The 18,337-nt window shown below is 39.1% G+C and overlaps 1 protein-coding gene across 1 annotated transcript in view; it reads left to right on the top strand.

Annotated features, from left to right (window-relative positions):
* Positions 1-18,337, top strand: part of INPP5A (inositol polyphosphate-5-phosphatase A) — a 259,357-nt gene that overhangs the window by 168,509 nt on the left and 72,511 nt on the right. The window contains exon 9 of the mRNA XM_075026659.1: positions 13,379-13,463. Within this exon, the coding sequence (XP_074882760.1) occupies positions 13,379-13,463 (85 nt within the window). The remainder of the gene's footprint in view (positions 1-13,378; positions 13,464-18,337) is intronic.

The following is an 18,337-nucleotide window of genomic DNA, read 5'->3' on the forward strand; positions in this document are numbered from 1 at the left end:
CCTTAGAAAAGAAAACCTTCGATTTTAGGTTGCACACTACTACTGTGAGCTTGCATTCAGATGAATTGTTCATTTTGAGAGAGCAGCCAGCCGCAGATCCGGACCTCCATAGTGAAATGATGGGCTGACTCGCACAAAAGGGGAGTTCTGTAAGAGCAGTGAATAATGGGAAACCCCTTTCATCGGCATTGCTAACCTTTTGGCAGCCACCAGCAAACTCTATTCTGATCTGCTGATTGGGGAGGACAATACACTGAAGCTCACTTTGAATGAATGCTACCACCAACAGTGTCCCCATTCAGAGGGTTTTGGGAACCATCTTTGACCATTGTCTGCCATCACTCCTTCAGACAGTAGGAAAAGGGAAAGTGAGAGCGTCTATAGGGGGAAAAGTACTTCTTTTCTTGGCTTTAATCTCTCTTTAAAGCTTCATAGATCTACATTTCCAGCTGAGCTACTGGAACTATGCAGTGTCAGATAAATACAGAAGAGAGAGGTTTCAAGCTGAGCTTTTAAATCCCCTTATCTGCATGAACTAATAATGCAGATTTAGTGCTGTTAAAAACAGAGACTGATAAGTCTTTTCCTTTAAAGCCTTTAAACTGCTAAAGAGCATTTAACAGCAATGCAGTTCAAACTCGGTGAACAATACTGAGAAGGAAAACAGTTTAATGAGCTAAACCTTCACTGAATGAAACAGAAACACCTTCTCACAGTTGATTTAGGTCACTGTGGGAGTAAGTGAAAGCGCAGTTCTGTTCACCCTGCATCTTCATAAACATGAATTAAGTACAGCCTTTTCATGTAAGGTAAAAGCTATCACAGGAGTTTGAAATACAAAAAAGAAAAGAGTTTGCAAATAAGCTCAAATGAATTAGTTTAACTGTTAAAATCATGAGGGAAGTTAGTTTCCCCAAAATTATTTTAACTACGAGGTTTTAACACATAGAGATGCACAACATCTCTAAATTACTGAGAAGGAGTGGGGTTGGGGAGGACAGGGGGAACAAAAAGTGTCAAGGAAATGATTTAAAGTTTCCACTAAAAGTTTTCTCCGGAGAGAATCTATTAATAATCATAATAACATGTTTTGGAAGTAGAAAGGTTTAATCTTACAATGGTGTTCTGAAGTGATCTAACTTTAATAATGTTAAAAATGAATTACAGAGAGAGAAGAATGCTTTTAAAGACAGCTAGCTGGTTATGTGCTGAGCCAGATTGTTTTTAGCATTTGCCATTTAGCAAGTGCAAAGAAAATGTGGTGTTAGACTCTTTAAAGACTAAGAGAGTTGGAATTACAGTGGTGTTAAGTAAATATTTGCTTGTATATTTTCAAATACATATACAGTGTATATGTAGAAAATTGGCATGTGTAATGAGTGTTTGTCAATGCTAATGTAAACCCAGACTAAATTCCCAGAAGTCAATTACATTGTTCAGATAGACACAGATACAGTCAAAACTGAGTTTGCCTTATAAATGAGAGTAAGAACATCTGCTTTATATTTTGTGGGGCAAAAAAATTCCTCCAGGCCCATTTTGGCTAATTCCCATGTACAATTAGCCCCATTTGCATAATACTTGCATTTTTGTATTTTCTAAAGTTGGGGGGTTTAAGCTATACATGAGAGTAAGAAAGGAAATGTAGTTTACATTTCAGTTTAGTCTTTCATACATCTGCTGTAATTAATGCTTGTGCATATGTCATTAATTAATCATATTGGCATATTAGTCAAGTCCTTTGGACACTTGCTGGGGAAAAGTGTCTACTGAATTTAATAGCCTGGCTAGGGAATGAGTAGAAGCTGTAGGATAGGGTCCTTTAAAAGTATTAGAAGAGAGTTTGCGAAGGACAAGGACGTGAGATGTTAGCCTGATACTGTGGTTCTTGGTGTGCCAGCCATTTAAACTTCCTGAAATTATCTAGAGCATTCAGATCCATAAAATGAATGTGGTTTTTTTTAAAGAAAGTGACAGTGCTCTTCTGTTTTCCTATTGAAATGTTCCCTGGCCTAGTTCAACAGAAACATTTTTACATTACAACTGTGAAATCTTGGCATAAAGCTTCCCTTTGTGCCCTTCATTATTTTCTCACAAATATAGTCCATTGTCACATAGCTGAAGTTAATTTGATCAACATTGGGACATTTAACTTTTATGTCCGGTCAAAGGAGCTGTTTCATGCTCATTTTGGGTATTCAAAAGAAATGATTGCCAGAAAAATAATGTTACTATTAACAATTCAGAGCAATTAGTTTCCCAGGGAGAGGCGATGTGATGCACCGGCTCCACACAACTATTCTTTGTCATTTTATGGATGCTCATCAGTCAACTGTCACATCTTCTCAAAGACCCCTCCAATCTAAATGTTTCTCTTTGGGCTTTTCCCAGAACTAGCAGCTGAATGAGCAAAAGAAAAGCCACTTAGTTTCTAGGCAAAGGAAAACTTCACTCTAAAGATCTGGGTCATTTGAGAAGATCCTAGGAGTAGCTTGCTTTGGGCGGGGGGGGGGGGGGGGGGGGGGCTGTTGGATTTTTTTATTTTCTTTTGTTTTATTTATTTCTTGCAACAGTGATTTTAACATCAAATGAAAACTCTGTAATCATGTGCCTTCAAACGTTTAGTGAAATTTCTGTGTATTCAGATAGAATGCACTCCCAGGGCAAATAAACCTTCCATCCAAATGTCTTCTAACAAAGGTTTAAAACCCTAGATCACATTCAAAAAGACAGCTTTTCATTAAACACCCTGAGGCTCATCTCATTAATATTCAGTCATCCCCCCCCTTTAAACTAAGGTTAAGTGCTCTCAAAATTAGCGTGTTTGTATAATATGCTCTTTAAAGAGTAAATCCAGCAAAATTGTCTTGTTACTTTCAACCTGTCAAATACAGTCAAAGGCACTTTTTCCTTGCTGCTTGTTTTTCTGCTGGCTTGAGCTTTTGCATGTTTGATGCAGTTGTCAAAATTTAACTCATATGTCCTTCCTGTTTACACAAACACATTTTGAATTTTATTTAGGTTATATTTTTAGCAGAAAAATAATTTTGAACTTGTATGCATTGTAATGGAGAATATACATTATTATAATTTTAAGCATACAATAAATGTATTTCCTTAATAAGTGAATGATGATTTTTGGTAGTCCTAGTCAGTAATTTTGCCCTTATTCTGTTATTGTCAGCATTTGGGGCTTTTTTTTTTTTTTTCTTTTTGGCATCAATAACTGAACAGGTTATTAATAAATTTGAAGCATTTATTATTCAAATTGTAAACTAAAGATCTGTTGTTTCTTTCATGATAAAAAGAAATCTGTATAAACAATAGCAGGTTTGGAAGCAAAGATCTGACTGGAGAATCAGCAATCCAAAATCCAGAACTTTAAGAACTTGCAGGTGTCACACAAAAAGGTGTCACTTAAAACAAAAAATAGCGTGGATACACTAAGTCACTCTTCACTTTGTCTGCCTAATGTGAATAGAATTGTGGCTCTTTCAGAAGAAATGCTGAAAATAAAAGCTCTGAGGTTTCCTGGAGGGGTTGTCGACTGTTGTTTTCACAAAAGCAAACTTACTATCCTATGGTGTGGATCGCAATAAGGGATTGCCAAGTCTGCTTGGGAGCTTGGGCCACTCTTGGTGGCACTCTAAGCCTCCACCTCACCTTTCATAAGGGCTTTACTCCTTTTTACCTATTTCCCAGTAGTACGTTCTCCTGGAGCTGCCTCAGTTGGGTACCATGTCTTTCTAGTAGAAGATAACTGATGTAACTACAGGCTAGATTGGATGTATTGTAAAACAATACCACTCCCAGGAGAATTAGTGTAATTAAACAGACAATTGAAGAAAAGAGAGAATGCCTCTTAAAAAAGAAATGGCTGCAAATAACTTGTTGCCCTCTTGATTTTCCTGTGAAAATGGCTTTATATGAGAATGTGCAGAGTGCGTCACTTTCTCATTGAGTTATATTTCCTTTTTACTGTAATTTGTTCCTTAGAGAGTCTGCAGCTAGATAAAGAGCAGTCATTAGAGTCTAGCTAAAGGTGACACTCACATCAGCATTCATTGTGGTTTGTGTCTTTTGAAATGTTCTATCGTATAGCCATATAATCTTCCAGGATAGCTATGATTCAATTAAGAAGAATCTATATGGGCTGTTGATCCAATTTTTATTCATTTGCAGAGAAATGAAAATAAATTGCTATGGTGATGTTATTTACAGTGCTCGCTGTAAGGTGATGCTATGAGCTGGTAGTTATGAAACGGAGAAATGGTTGAAAGAGCTCCATTCTGCTTCTGTTTGAGTCTATGGGCACTGTGAATAATCATCTTTCAACATTTTTACTCCCATAGGAAGGTAGGATCACTATGTGAGAAGGTTGTTGTCTCTGACTTGTATTCTGTGTCCTGGAAAGATACGTATTCTCCCTAACAGGTAAACAACCAGATTCAAGTTACAGCATTTTTAGCTGCTTGTCTGTCTGTACAAGTGCTGAAGTAGTTACAGACTGACTTGGCAGACGTTATTCATGGACTGACAGGTAAATAGCTGTAACTGCCTCACCTTTTATGAAAGCTTCTTTATCTTTCTTCCCTCGGTGTAGGATTTAAGATGCAGCCAACATGATTCAGTTTCTCACTCCAACAAGGAAAATGGTCCTGCTATCTCTGTATCCACCAGAATTTTCTTTGTTCAAACCTAATGTTGACAGCTCTAATTTTTTTAATCGCTGTGCTCTTTTGAGAGGGTTTTTTTCCCTTCTCTTTAGCACTTCAAATGTTTCTGTCATGTCACCCCTCGTTTGTTTCCTCTCTTAGCTCAGCAGTCCACTGTAGTGTGATTTTCAAAGGGATAAATGCCCAAGCTAACAATTAAGTACATAAAGTTTGTTGCTAGTTAGCTTTTCTCAACATCAAGCATTTTTTAATCCTTTGTGAGTGAAGTCTTTCTTTCTGTGTTTCCAGTAATTTGCATTGCCCTTTTCTAGATGTGGTTGGTTTTATTTTTAATTCACAGTCCCTCTGAGCCTAGGAGTTTCACCAGGCAAGCCGATGGAAGTGTACGGATTTCTGTCGCTAGCAGCACACCGTGGTGTGATGTTGCCAGTGTCCTGTCACCTTCTGCTGTCCCCTTTGCCCACACGGCCATCCACAGGAGGTCGGACTGGGAAAGGTGTTTGTTGCAAGTCTGGCAAGATACAAATCTGGCAAGATTTCTTAACCATTCTGCCACTGTTCCCATCAGTGAACTGTTTAGGACATACAATGCCTCTGTTCTGAATTTTTCTAGATTTGTCACAGAAAGTGCTTTTCCCAGCCTTAATGAGTTAATGGATCAGTATCCCATTGCTGTGTATCCTGGTTATTTTCTGGCTTGCTATTTGCACTTCTAACACTAAGTGAACACAGGATTTTTGCTTTACTCCCCCGCATCCAAGCCCTGCAGAACAGTAAGCAAGAATTGCAGTGTCTCAGCCATCGTGGAAATTAAGATATGGCAGTTATCTGCTGCCTGCTTATGACCAAATGTTACCAACATTGAGGAGTTCCAGAAGTTATGTGGAAGAATTTTAATCTTCCATGATAAAGTAAAGGAAGATTCAAAAAGATGTGCAGTTTCTCTGGTTACTTCTTGTTGTTTTCTCTTACATCAGATGAAAAGCAAGAAATTTCTTTGTAACACAACACCAGTGCCATAGCATTGTATTCTCCTGTAGCAAAATTGACAAGTACTTACCTCATTATACATGGCTGCTATTTCATTAGGCGAATGTCAGTGTCAGGTAAGATCATGGTTTTGTCAATATAATGAAAATACCAGTCAAGTGAGGAAAAAGTCACAATTTTCCAGCTCTAAAAATTGATTTTTATTGCTCTTCTTGTAATCCTTTCTTTGGATTAAGTATTTATTATTGATGTGGTCTTTCTTTTAATCTTAATAGCTGCTGACATTGTAATTAATTAAAAAATACAACTTTTTTGCCCAAATGGCACTATATTGAAATTAAAAGTGAACATCACATATTAGTTAAACAGCTCTGGCAAATGTCTTGAGTGCTAAGATGATTGCCTAAGCTTCTTGACAATTCCCTTCATCTTGCTGTATGCTGCTTGACCTTTTGAGATGTTTTGGTGTTATTAATAGGTTTTAGCTATTATATCAGAAAGAACAAGGCACAAAAATATGATAAACTTTATCTTTTTAATGACAGTGCTACAACACCTTAGGCATGCCAATGAAGGCACTTACATCACGCCTTTTGAGGCACACTTAGACACCAGGTAACTTTTATTCAGAATTGATGGGGATTTTTCTGGAATTTGTCTCTAAACGTGTATCTGAGAATGCAAACTGGTGCAAGCTGAGCGCTGACTGTGCTGCAGAAGGGAGGCAGTACGCGGAACAGATGTCAGGGTTCTGTTTCAAAGCTTTCTCCAAAGCCTCTGCTGGAGGTGGATCCCCCACGGACCAGTTCTTGAGGTGTAGGTGTGCAAGCTGATCTCTTTGACTAAAATTTATAAAGGAAAAAGCGATGAGGATAGGAACGGCAGAAATCTGAAAGGCCACACAGCAGTCCCATGTCTAGTTTTGTACAAGCCAAAACCTAACATTTCCATTCTCTTGATCTTCAGTTCCTTAACAGGGCTGTGGTAGAAGACAGGTTTCTCTGTCGTCGTTCCTTGACTTTCCACCAGAAGTCACTGCAGGAGTTGTTATTACCCCTGACATTATAGATCTATGGAGAAGAAAGTGTGTATAACCTTCTTATCCATAGGTCACCTGCTACCTTCATACCAGCTCTTGGCTCCCACCGGTGGGATGGTCAAATCACTTTCTGCCTCTTTTCCCCCCCCCCCACCCCCCCCCCACCCCTTTCTAAACATTCCTCTTTGGGGTAAGATCCTCTCTTGTCAAGCAAACGTTAGTTGAGCGTGCCCCTTGCAAACTGTGGCCGCGAGGTCCAAGCCTGCTGCCCGTGGGCTCTGGCTGCGGGATGCCTGTCAGGCTGTGGAGCAGCTGGCTGCACTGCCTCCGCGCTGGTAGCCGTTCGCTGACCCTCCCGGCGGTGCCGTGCGGTGAGTCCGGCCACTGGACGAGGGCAGGGGGGTCCAGGCTGCCACAGGGGTGCAAAGGGCCCCGCCGGCTCAGCCTCGGGGGTGTTGCCTGAACACTTCACTGATCGGCCAAAACATGAAGAGGTTTTGCCGTCCTGTGCAGAGACGTAGGCCAGCATTACTTTTACTAGATTGAGATCACAATAGAACCTGTGGTTCAAAGCTCTGCTTAGGTCAACAGTAAACAAGATTAGGAGTTTCACCTGAGAAAAGATTGCCACACCGAGACTGAGCTGTCCTTTCTTCTCTGCATTGTTAGTTGTGGTTTTCATATTCCTTTCCTTAGGAAAGGACATCTTATGTAGGCAGTCACATGTTCTCTGTAAAAGCGGCTTTTGTACCTTTAATTCCTTCTGCATGGATAATGTGCAAAAGTAAAGAGATTGTGGAAAGATAATATCCCACCCTGCAAGTTGTACGAGAAATAACGGAAGTGCTCATATTAGCTAGTATTTAGCTTAAACACATTTAGTTATTATAAAAATTTGCTCACTGAATAAAATATGGCTTGACCTCTGGATTGTTTCTTCCCAAGAAACGTGACAGTGTCCCTCCTTCTCCTTCATTCAGCCTGCTTGGCAGAGCTGCAAGTTTTTTGTTTTGTTTTGTTATGTTATTGTTGTGTTTAAAAAAAAACAAAAAAAACCCAAAACCCTCAAGCCCCTCTTTTCAGCAGTGTCAAGTTAGGATGAATTGGCCAGGGAGGCATGTTTATAGACTGTGTGAAGAACTTTGTCTTTGTGTGGGAATGCTGGTGACACTGGTATGGCTTGCCTGAATGAACTGCGATGACGCGGCTAATAAGGTGTCCTGCTGAGCGCCGCAGCAGCCTTTCTCAGACCTCCCACTTAATGCCATTCAGCTCCAGCTCAGTGTAGCTAATTTTTCCCATTCCCTCAATTCTTTAGGCCTCCTTACAAACAGAAAAGTCAACTTTCACACCGAGCAGAAGATAAGTGCTTTAGGAAATAATCGTGTAAACAGAATGTTACCTTCTGACCTGATGCTGATACCTTGGTCTGGGACAAAACCCAGCTGGCTATTGCATTAGACATGGCTATTAAAGGAATAATGCTGCTGATCCTCCTTACAAAGTGCCCTGAGAAATGGTTTAGCCAAATCACAGTGCCTCTTGTCACACTGAATCATGTTCAGCTGCTCTCTTCCATGACCAAATTGCTGATATTTAGCCGCTTCCTTGTCTTCTCCTCTCTTGTGACAGTATGGGAGGGAGGTAAGTATGAAAGCAAGGGAAAGTCGGTCATGTTTCCAATTGCCCTATTATTTCCTGGTTGAATTTCAGTGCTTTGAAATGTATATACAGTACACCATATAGCTTTCATAAAAGAGGGTGCATTTCATAAAGTATCTTTAATTGTAACTACTGTAATGAGTACTTTAAAATAAATTACGAAAGGATTTCAGTGATTCCAATAGCATGGAATTGTTCATTTTAAGATTGCGCTAAGCGATTCCCTTCGGTGTTCTGTGTAGAGACTAAAATTAATAACTAGACCCAGATTTCCAGTAGTGCTGAGGAGAAGAACCTCTGCCTCTTACTTGTTTTAGTCTTGGTAGGAATGTGGCATCCAGATCTCCTAAATGGCTTTGAAAAAACTTATCTTTCACAATCCATTCAGCTGACACTACCATCCAGACTGAGGTCTGTCTTTAAGTCAAAGTAATTATTTGACATATCCTAGGCTCCAAGAGCAAACCCTGAGCGTTTGCTTCTACTGTGGCATTTGTTTGACTTCTCTTTAGGTTTGCCTATCGCACGGGTCCGTCCAGCCCCTGCTCTGGGCTGGGTAGTGCCTTTGTCGCAGACAGGCCAATCTAGCTCAGGCTAAAGCTCTTCAGCATCATAGCTCAGAAGGTTTCAGAACTTTCTCGTAATTCTCCTGATGCACCCAGAATAACAGCCAGTTTTTGCCACAGGTCTTTGGGAAAATGTGTCAGGGGACTCCCATGCTAAAAAGCACTTGATGAGTGGAGTTCGTTTTGCTAGAAGTCTTACCGACACAGCAGAGCAAGTACATTTCTAGTGCAGACACAGTAACTTTTTTCTGGGTTTGTAAAGCAGTTGCTGATATCCAGTGTGAGGCAACCTGCAGTTGTTAGACCAAAATAAGAATTAAATTTATTTATTTTGCAGCAAAGAAACTGCTGTGGTAATTTAACATTAATTTGCACCCTTACCAGTGAAGTTTACTCCTTAAAAAAAAGTGTGAACCATGGATCTGACTCATCAAAACATTTAAGCATACGACTAACTTTGACTGTAAACTTTACTTGAAAGTTGCATTTGCCTGAGAGTTTCCTTCTTTTACTGTCCTGTCATGTCTAAAAAGCTGTTCAACTCTATTTCAAAAACTGTTTGCGGTCTGCCTCTTCTGAAAAATACAACAAAATTTGAAAAGAAACAGAGAATAACCCAACCAGTCCAGAAGACTTTAACTGTAGAGCCATCAGTTAAAAATGTAGAATTAGTTTGAAACTGGCAAAATAATTAAGGTAGTGTGTTCCAAGTGTGAAGAATCTAATACTATTGTCAAGGACTCCTGATGCAAATTAAAAATTTTGTGTTTGTGGAACTAGTAGAAGAGAAATCTTCTATGTCATTTGTATTTGTGTGCTTTAAAGTTTAACAAGGTCATCAGTAAACCCAGTCATAAGCGTGCATTTTTTCTAATGGTCCTTATTTGCCATATTGAATTTGTTATTTTGATTTCCAAAATGCACAGAAGTCAAAGATACTTCTTCAGTATGTTCAAAGTACAAATAAACTCTTTTCTCATAAGCAATACTTTCTAGAGCAAGAACAAAGGATTAGAAGAGTAAATGTATTCTTCCAACCTTTTCAAAGGGAAGACTTCTCTTTCTGGAAAGGAAGAGCTGTAATCTAGAAAGTTTTCTATTTTATTTGTATTCATGCATTGGATACATCCTGATTGCCTGTCATCTCTTGATGGCCCTGCGTAGGTCACAACAAGCAGCACAGCTAGTTAAGGCACTGATGATCTTTTGTTTGCTCTTGCATATAGAGTTGTGGAAGTGAAATATTTGTAGCTTCTCTACAGTCATGAAATGTTTACCTGAGTCACCTATTTTTTCATAAGCTACTTAGAAAAGTTGTACAGGAAAGAATAGATCCTTAAAGTATGTTGAAGCCTTTTGGGATAATCTGGTAGTCAGCAAGTACAAGCTAAAGGAACAGACGCTAGGTCCTCCCACTAAAAACATAAGATTAATGCTAGTGACATATGTTGGCTGCATTCTTTTTATATGATTCGGATTTATCACTCCATTGACTGATGCATGGCAATATTTTTAACAGATTACTTGATTCATGGTTAAAGGAAGGGCATTGTTATAGAAACAAATAGCAAACTAGAATAATGCACATTTTGAAGCCTTCCTAGTTCATTTGCAAGCACTCGTTCTTGTTATAAAAAAAAAAAAAAAAATTATTTTCTGAGTTCTCATTTACTTGTACACATGCTGAACTGTGTATATTTGTAGCTCAGAACACAGAAACAGGAGGAATGGAACACTTTTGTTTAGATCTTGCTCCAGTCCCAACACCTTCACTGTGTGTCCCTGGTCCTGGCGAGACTCGCAGTGTTTTGCAGTACTCAATTTCTGTCCTGAGTCCCCCCAGTGCCGGATGTTTTTCCTGCATATTCCTGGGGGAGGAAATCCTGCTGTACTCTTCTTTATTGCCATCTCCTTTGCTAACTTGGAGTCTAATTCTAAAAGCACAATCAAGAAGATTAGTTCTTGTGCCATTGATTCAGTGAATTGTAGGCACCAGTAAGTATTTCAAAACAGAGCTATCAGAGTACCAAATTGCTGAATTAATTCTAAGATTTGGGAACTCTTAAGCTAATATGAAGTTCCAATGGCAAGGACAGTAGGTTACATACATGTATTAAGTTGAGTCATTTAAAGCATATTTTATTGTCAGGTATCCCAGATCATTTAATAAGTACATAAATGTGTATATCTCTTGCTGTACCACTGTTGCCAATTTTATTGTACACCTAAATTTCACTACCTGTGAAAAAGAGATATGTCAGAAGCCACTTAAAGCATCATTCTTGAGAACTAACATTTAGACTATTTTGCTTTAGTCTGTCGTGAGATGCTCTTTCTAAAATGTCCAACAAGACAAGCTACAAGGGGAACAACTGGTTAAAATTATCAATTGTAAAGCTGGCATTGATTTGTGTGCAAATCATGTTTAAATCGGGTAATATGCAAGACTATGAAATTACTGAATTTTAATTAATTGATCAGAAGCAGACTCATCAGCTGTTTGTTCATCAGTTAGGAGACATTTTTACTGGCTATTTTTGGAATAGTCTGTTTATTTGGAAAATCCGTCTTTGCATAATACAATCACAGGCATCATTCTCATAATATCAATTTGTTTTAAGAGGCCTTCTCTAGACCTTGATGTCATTCCTGCAATATCTGTCATTTCTTTGTCAGCAGTAAATGGCAATGGGCAAAGCCAAAACCAAGATACGAATCAGGAAAGTTGGCAAAGCAAAATCGGTTTTTCTTATGTATAAGTTGCATATCAGATTTTGCAATGATAGTGTTAGCAAATTGTGGTAATGTAAATGGTTTAACTTTTGAGTTCTCATTTTCCTTTAATGTGCCACGAGGGCACTAATCAAACTAATGTTATGTACAGGTCAAGAGTGACAGGTTTTTCTCAGTGCTTGCTGGGAGCTGACAGTAGACAGTATTTATTAACAGTACCTGCAATAATTTGTCAGCTGAATGGAGGATTTGGAGATTTTCATACCAGAAAAGGATAAGTCTTTGCAAGAGATTTTGCTTCAAATGATCACTACCTTAGGTCCGATGCACATTAATTTTTCACTAGAATAATATTCCTTATGTAATAGATTACTGTTGACTAAAAATGTGAGATGTTTTTAAGAGGAGAAGCAGTATCTCACTGTAAATCCAATGTTGTATCTTTCTTTATAGCTTTGAAAAGTCTAAACGGATGTAATGTATTAAAACTTTTAAAGCCATTTGAAATGAATGCCTCCTTGCTGGGCAGTATTGTTCCAGGAAGACTACTTACTGTACATTACTTTATAATCCTTTACCTATCCATATGGGTCTCTGCCTGTGGCTCAGTTGGGGTTTCTGGCATCGTAACACTTACGTATTTACATATATTCCCAGAATGTACACAGCGTATTTCCTTGCATTTGTTCCTTATTTCTTATATATTGTACCATTGCAGTTTTTTGTGCGTTCTGTCTGTGTATATTCTGTGTAGCTGTAGCAGTCGCTTTTCAGGTATTTCAGACCTTCCTCAGCTACTAAGAGGAAATTAATTGTATTGATTCCTTTTTGAAATTAAGCGTGAATCAGTGGATTTCCAAATGCCAAGATCTCTGGAAGCATGTAAAATTGCACATTGTTAGGAGTACCAGACAATTGTCGTTAATAATAAATAAGCTAATAATATAAACAATTTTTAATTATACAAGATTTGAAAGATGAACAGTAATGCCTTATCTCCCTGTTTAGTACTGAGCAAAGGCTTGGGAAAAAGGTCAATCTTTGCTCCACATGTGGAAAGATCACCTTTTAGGTGTTAGCTACAACCTCAGTAAAAATCTGCTTTGAACAAAGAGAACTGTCTTTCAGAGAACTGAGCCAGGCAAAACCTTGTAGATCAGTCTCTACCAGATGTGGTGATTAATGTTTAGCCCTAACACTTTGCACATAGTTCTTAGAGTACTAACAAACACTGGTAAGCATTATGATCACAATCATACAGATAAGTAAACTCAAAGGTAGATGTATTCTGAACTCATCACTAATTTGGGGTTCCTAATTCTTTGCTGCCTAGCCCAAAGCCATACACTTGAACTTTCAAAGGTGTGAAGTACTTCCATGATACCCTCAAGATTTCTGTGATGCCCAAATGCTGGTTCTGCATTATTTGTACTAACTGCTGCAAGCTTGCTTTCCTCCAAATTGTTCTTTCAGCCAAACAGGGGGAATCAAATGCATTATTTTACTGGGGCTGGAGATAGAATTGCCTAAGCAAAGAATCAGCCCAAAAACATGGTTAAAGTATTGTTCCAGTATAAACTGGTGGTTTTGATCATTCCAATAATTACTTCTGAGATTGTGCTTAGAAGGTAAGATATGTGTATTTGTGCACCCTTGCATGTACTTAAAGCTGAATGACAGGTTTGTTTTTGTTTTGTTTTGTTTTTTTCCAGAATTATAGATCAGCGGTTTGAGAAAGTTTCGTATTTTGTCTTTGGAGATTTCAACTTTAGACTGGATGCCAAAGCAGTAGTAGAGGTAGGACTTTTATTTTTCTTCTGTTGTAGACCCTACCAGGTTTTATTTCTTAAATATTTTTTCCTGTGGAAAAGCTAAAAGTGACTTAACAAACTAATCTCAATATTGACATCAGACTTAGCTAAGAATACTTTTAACAGAAACATCTGACAGGTAACTAAAAATCACTGTTGTGAATCTGCTGAAGCAATTAAGAAAAATACAGCTGACATGCTGCATTTCTTCTCAGTAGTAGTGTGTAAAGTGAATATTGGCTGTAGATGCCAGTGAACTGCAGAGTCCATGCCACCTGTTCATGTTCCTGTGTATGGCAAGGAGAAAATGTGGGTACCCATCTAAGATGAGACCTGGAGTCTTCACAATGCATGCAGGAGTCTCTTCTTTTGGCAGGCATGCAGATTCCTTGTTTGAAATCTCTTCGGGCTTCAGCACGGGATACCACATTTCGGTTGTTTGTTTGTGACTTTTGCCATATGTTTATAGCTCACAGTGAATCTTATAATTGTTTACTGCAAGCGGAGTCTGTGATAGAACTCCACACTTTAAAAGTACAAGCAGATGTTTGTGCAAACCTTTGTGATAGTAGCATCTCAGTGTGGAAGGGTGACTGGAAGATTTGTATATAAAGCCGAAAAGAATGCAGTAAACCTTCGTCATGAGTTGAGATTACCTTGACTTTCCTGCTAAAGCTCAGCTCTGGGTAACATGGAGTCAAAAATAATATCCTGGTTGAAAACCAATTTAATCTCATGGTTTTCCCCCTTTAATTCTCAGAGATACTGTAGTGTCTTTTTGGTGTCCTTGAGGGTAGGCATGTATCTTCTAAACGAAAAGTTTTTATTTTGTAAATCAAGCAGCGGGAAGTAAGTGGCCTGTGTGTCAAAGGCTGGCTACCCCTCATAGAGGTGCGGTGCAGTTCTCCTTCCTTACGTGACGATTAGTCCTTCATCTATTGAAAAACAGGAGTTTGACATTTCAGCACTGCGTATGTAGCTAATAACTTCCTTCTTGGAATCCTTTAGACGTTGCAGTCATTTAACCAACAAAATCAAAGCATAATTGAAATGAAACTCAAGTCAGTGATTCAGAATATGCAGCTTTATACTGCATATGTTAAGGACGAAATCCTGCTCTGCTACGCTGTAGTAACCATAGTTATCATCAATGTTTATAGATTACTTGTTTTTGAAATATTATGCCTGTTTGTTTTTTATTCACTAGTGGTGCAATAGTATTATTGAGAATGCTCCTGCCTGAGAACACCTCTATCAATCATGCTGCAGCAGAATTATCTCTTACACCCAGTATTGATGAAGGGCGCTATAAGTTTTTCCTAACTTACTAACTGCCTAGCAGTCTGCAGGATTGAAACTGCAGAGAATGCTTTCTTTATTACCAATAGATTAAGATTCCTACATTTATATCTGTGAGTTTCAAAGTGATCCACTTCTAACAAAATAATGTCACTAACCATAGATGATGCATACTGAGTGAACTGCACAACAGGTAGTAAGAGTGCAGGTGATTCTTAGTCCTGACACAGTACTTTTCATCTTACGAATGCTTTACCAATATCAATTAAAGTTGTTGCATATGAGCACACAAGGTATAATTTGAAGATGAATCAAATTCATTTACCCATTCTTCCTAGATAAGGTGCATGCATGTGTGAGTGTAAAAAGCATTAGAATAATACACATTTTCTGTTGCTTTTTTTGAGTAGCATACCCCATTAACCAGAACTCCACCCAGCTGCTTTGCAACATTAATTAAACATAATTAAAGTTGATCTAGAAACTTCCACTTGTAACGTATGCACAGTTAAAGTCATATTAAGTTTGTTTGTAGTCTTCTGCATTTGGTAGTTTATAAACTGGTATGTCAGAAGATGCAAAAGATTTAAGAAATAGTTGTCTCATGCAGTTTATACACAGAAGTGATAGTACAGGCAGTGTGTCTTTGACAGCATCGTAACACCAGAACAGTCATGAGTGAATCAATAGTAAGCATATAGCACTCTGTTTTGACAATAAAGTCTAGGCTCCTAGGAGGCAGATCAGTTTCTAAAGTATAATTTGGAAGGGCAGAGTTACAGGCCACCTCTAGCAGGAATTATTCTAGATAGGACCTAATGGTTTGCTTGTATATAAAATATAAAAGATCCAATCCCAAATCACTTCACAAACTAGTTTATAAATGGCATTTCTCAACTGTGCCATTTTTCCAAAGCTGGCAGCGGGCAGAGTGCCTTGACCAAGGCCATGTGCAGCTGGCGGTGGCAGAACAGAATGGAACAAGAATGGCCAAAGGTGATTGCTCATCTAATGCTCAGTGCCAGCCAAAGTGTTAGCCTGTGGTCGTGCAGGAACCTCACACTCCAAAAAATATCTTGGTCCCTTCTGGCATTTTAAACGTGTGCCTATGCAAACTGATGTTAGCCATTCCTTCGACTATTCAGCAGTGTAGTTAATACTACAGATTTTAAGGGTTAATCCATTGACCTGTCATCTTTGTATATATTACTAAATTTATCTCTGCTTTTCTTGCTGACCTTTTAAATTCCCTCTTGAGAGCACAGTGTGCTGAAGGCTTGCTATGAGCAATACATGTGTTGTGGAAACATAGACTGTGCTTATACCAAAGACAAAGAATAAAGTATATTTCTAAAGGATTTCTCAATTAAGCCATTGAAAGGGAGAATCTGAGAGCTGTTTCAAATGTGGAGTCCAGACACTGAAGTGCTGTGTGCTAAGTCAGATGCCGAAAACATTGTGCTTATTAATTCATAATTGATAGACAATAAATCATTAATATATAATTTATTAAACATTTTATGGGAACCTTAATCTAAAGTCATATTGATTTCCTTGCTAGGAAAATCTGCTTTACTGTTGTTGGAGTAATCCAGGGGGGGATCAATAAAACAGGTAAAGGCTTCTGGCAATTCTGAGATCCATGTGTGCATTAACAAGGGCGTTGTCCGGAGGGATAAACTGGCAAGAAAGAAATAGGATGTCTGTAGCATAACAAGCATAGCAAATACAGTTGGTTTATAGTAGATTTGAATTATAGTTTGAGCATAATTTGTAGCTTGGCAAGATGATGTTCAGAGAAATACCTACAGCTCATCCATTTAAAGCATTTTAAAGTTGTCCTCAGCCTGAAAAGGGCTAATGATAAGGTTCCATTTTAGTCTAGTTTTCCTGGGCTGATGTATGATTCAAAATACAGGGAGCATGAGAGGACTTGGAACCACAAGATTTTTTCCTGAAGTCTCAAGACATTTGTATGCTCTGGGTGTGTGCCAGGCATCGAGGACATCGGGGTCCCTTTGCCAGGTCTCTGCCAGTGATGCCCCATCTTGGCTTTGGCTGCGAGATCTTGTAAGGCGTGCTTGATGCCACCCTCTCCGTGGGACAGGCTAAAGCCCCCAGCCACTGTTTACCTGAAAATAAACATATGGAAGTGTGAGTGCTACTAAGTGTTGATTATAAATGTTCAGTATTGCTGCAGTAATAAGCCTCAGAAGTTTGTCTTGTAGCTAAATCCCTGGCACATCACTAGTCTGGCTCACTGCATCAACAGGCTGAAGAATAAACATTGCCTTGTTACTTAATTACCCGCACACCTAATCAGTGGCTCAATCTGGTGGTCTCTTGACTGGGATCTGCTGTCACACTTCAGATGCTGTAGGTGCAGGTTTTTGCTCGTTATCCTGTTAACGACAGCTGCCCCAGCTGTGCTGGCGCAGGAGGCAGAGCAGGCTGCCAGCATGGGGACGCAGGACCGCAGAGGGGACCGGGCTGCCAGCCCTAGCCCTGGCCAAGATCACCCTGGGGCCTCTGCCGCAGGGTGAGCTTTAGGTGACCCTGTTCCAGGCTTAGCCCTCTGACTTTACTTGCTCCTGTCAACGTGTATTTTAAATTACTCGGAGGGTTTTCTGTCGTTTTTTCTCAGGTGGGTGCAGATGAGGAGCTGTGTGGCAAGAAACAGGGAATGCTCTGGTCTGTCTGCTGCATTCAGTTTGCAAACACCTACCTAACTGTGGTAGGAGATGCCTCTCATCCTGAACAATATGCCTCTGAGCTAAGGCACCGGCAAATTTGTAATGGCCAAGTGCTATTGCTGAGGTAGCATGAGTTAATCTTCCTAATGCGTATGCTGAGTTAGTTCCTGATCTGCTCTGGTGGCATCATCGGGGGCCTGATCCTGACACATCCTGCTGGGTCTGCGTAGCTGAGCTGTGAGGTCAGCCCCTCTCTATAAGGGAGATAAATGCCACTATGTTATTGTAAAACATCCAGAAAATTTTCTGTTAGCAGTCTAGCCTCTTAGAAGGCACCACCTTTTTGAAGATCCATTGTAGACCCATTCGGTCCAGCAAATTACAGACACTTTTGCACTGCTGCTTGTGATATGTCTTGCTGGCATTGCATTCATTTAGTACTAAACATCTTCAGTTCATCATTCTTCATGCTAGAAGTGTTTCCAAAAATAAACTTTGTAAATTCAGTTAATCCTACATATGCAAAGTTGGCTGAGTATTCTTGCTATGCTTCAAACTCAAAGATTTGCCTACTGATTGTTTTTTTCAGTGCTAGATTTTTTGGGTGGTACAGCATTCTAATTATTTGCCCACTGCTTCCAGGCATCTTCTAGCACATCTATTCCCGGCATGTTACAGAAGTGTTCACAACCTATAAAAAATTACTATAAACTTTTATATTAGTTTGACTATGAATTCCTGTATGTATCAGCTTCTCTGCAATGTCTCTAATACAGGTGTTGTTACAGCATTTCAAAGAAACATGAATTTGTGATGTTTCTTTGTGTAGAAGATAGTTCTCCTATAATTTTTCCAGAAGTTCTACTCT

This window comes from Buteo buteo, chromosome 4, assembly GCF_964188355.1.
Source record: "Buteo buteo chromosome 4, bButBut1.hap1.1, whole genome shotgun sequence".
NCBI lineage: Eukaryota > Metazoa > Chordata > Aves > Accipitriformes > Accipitridae > Buteo > Buteo buteo.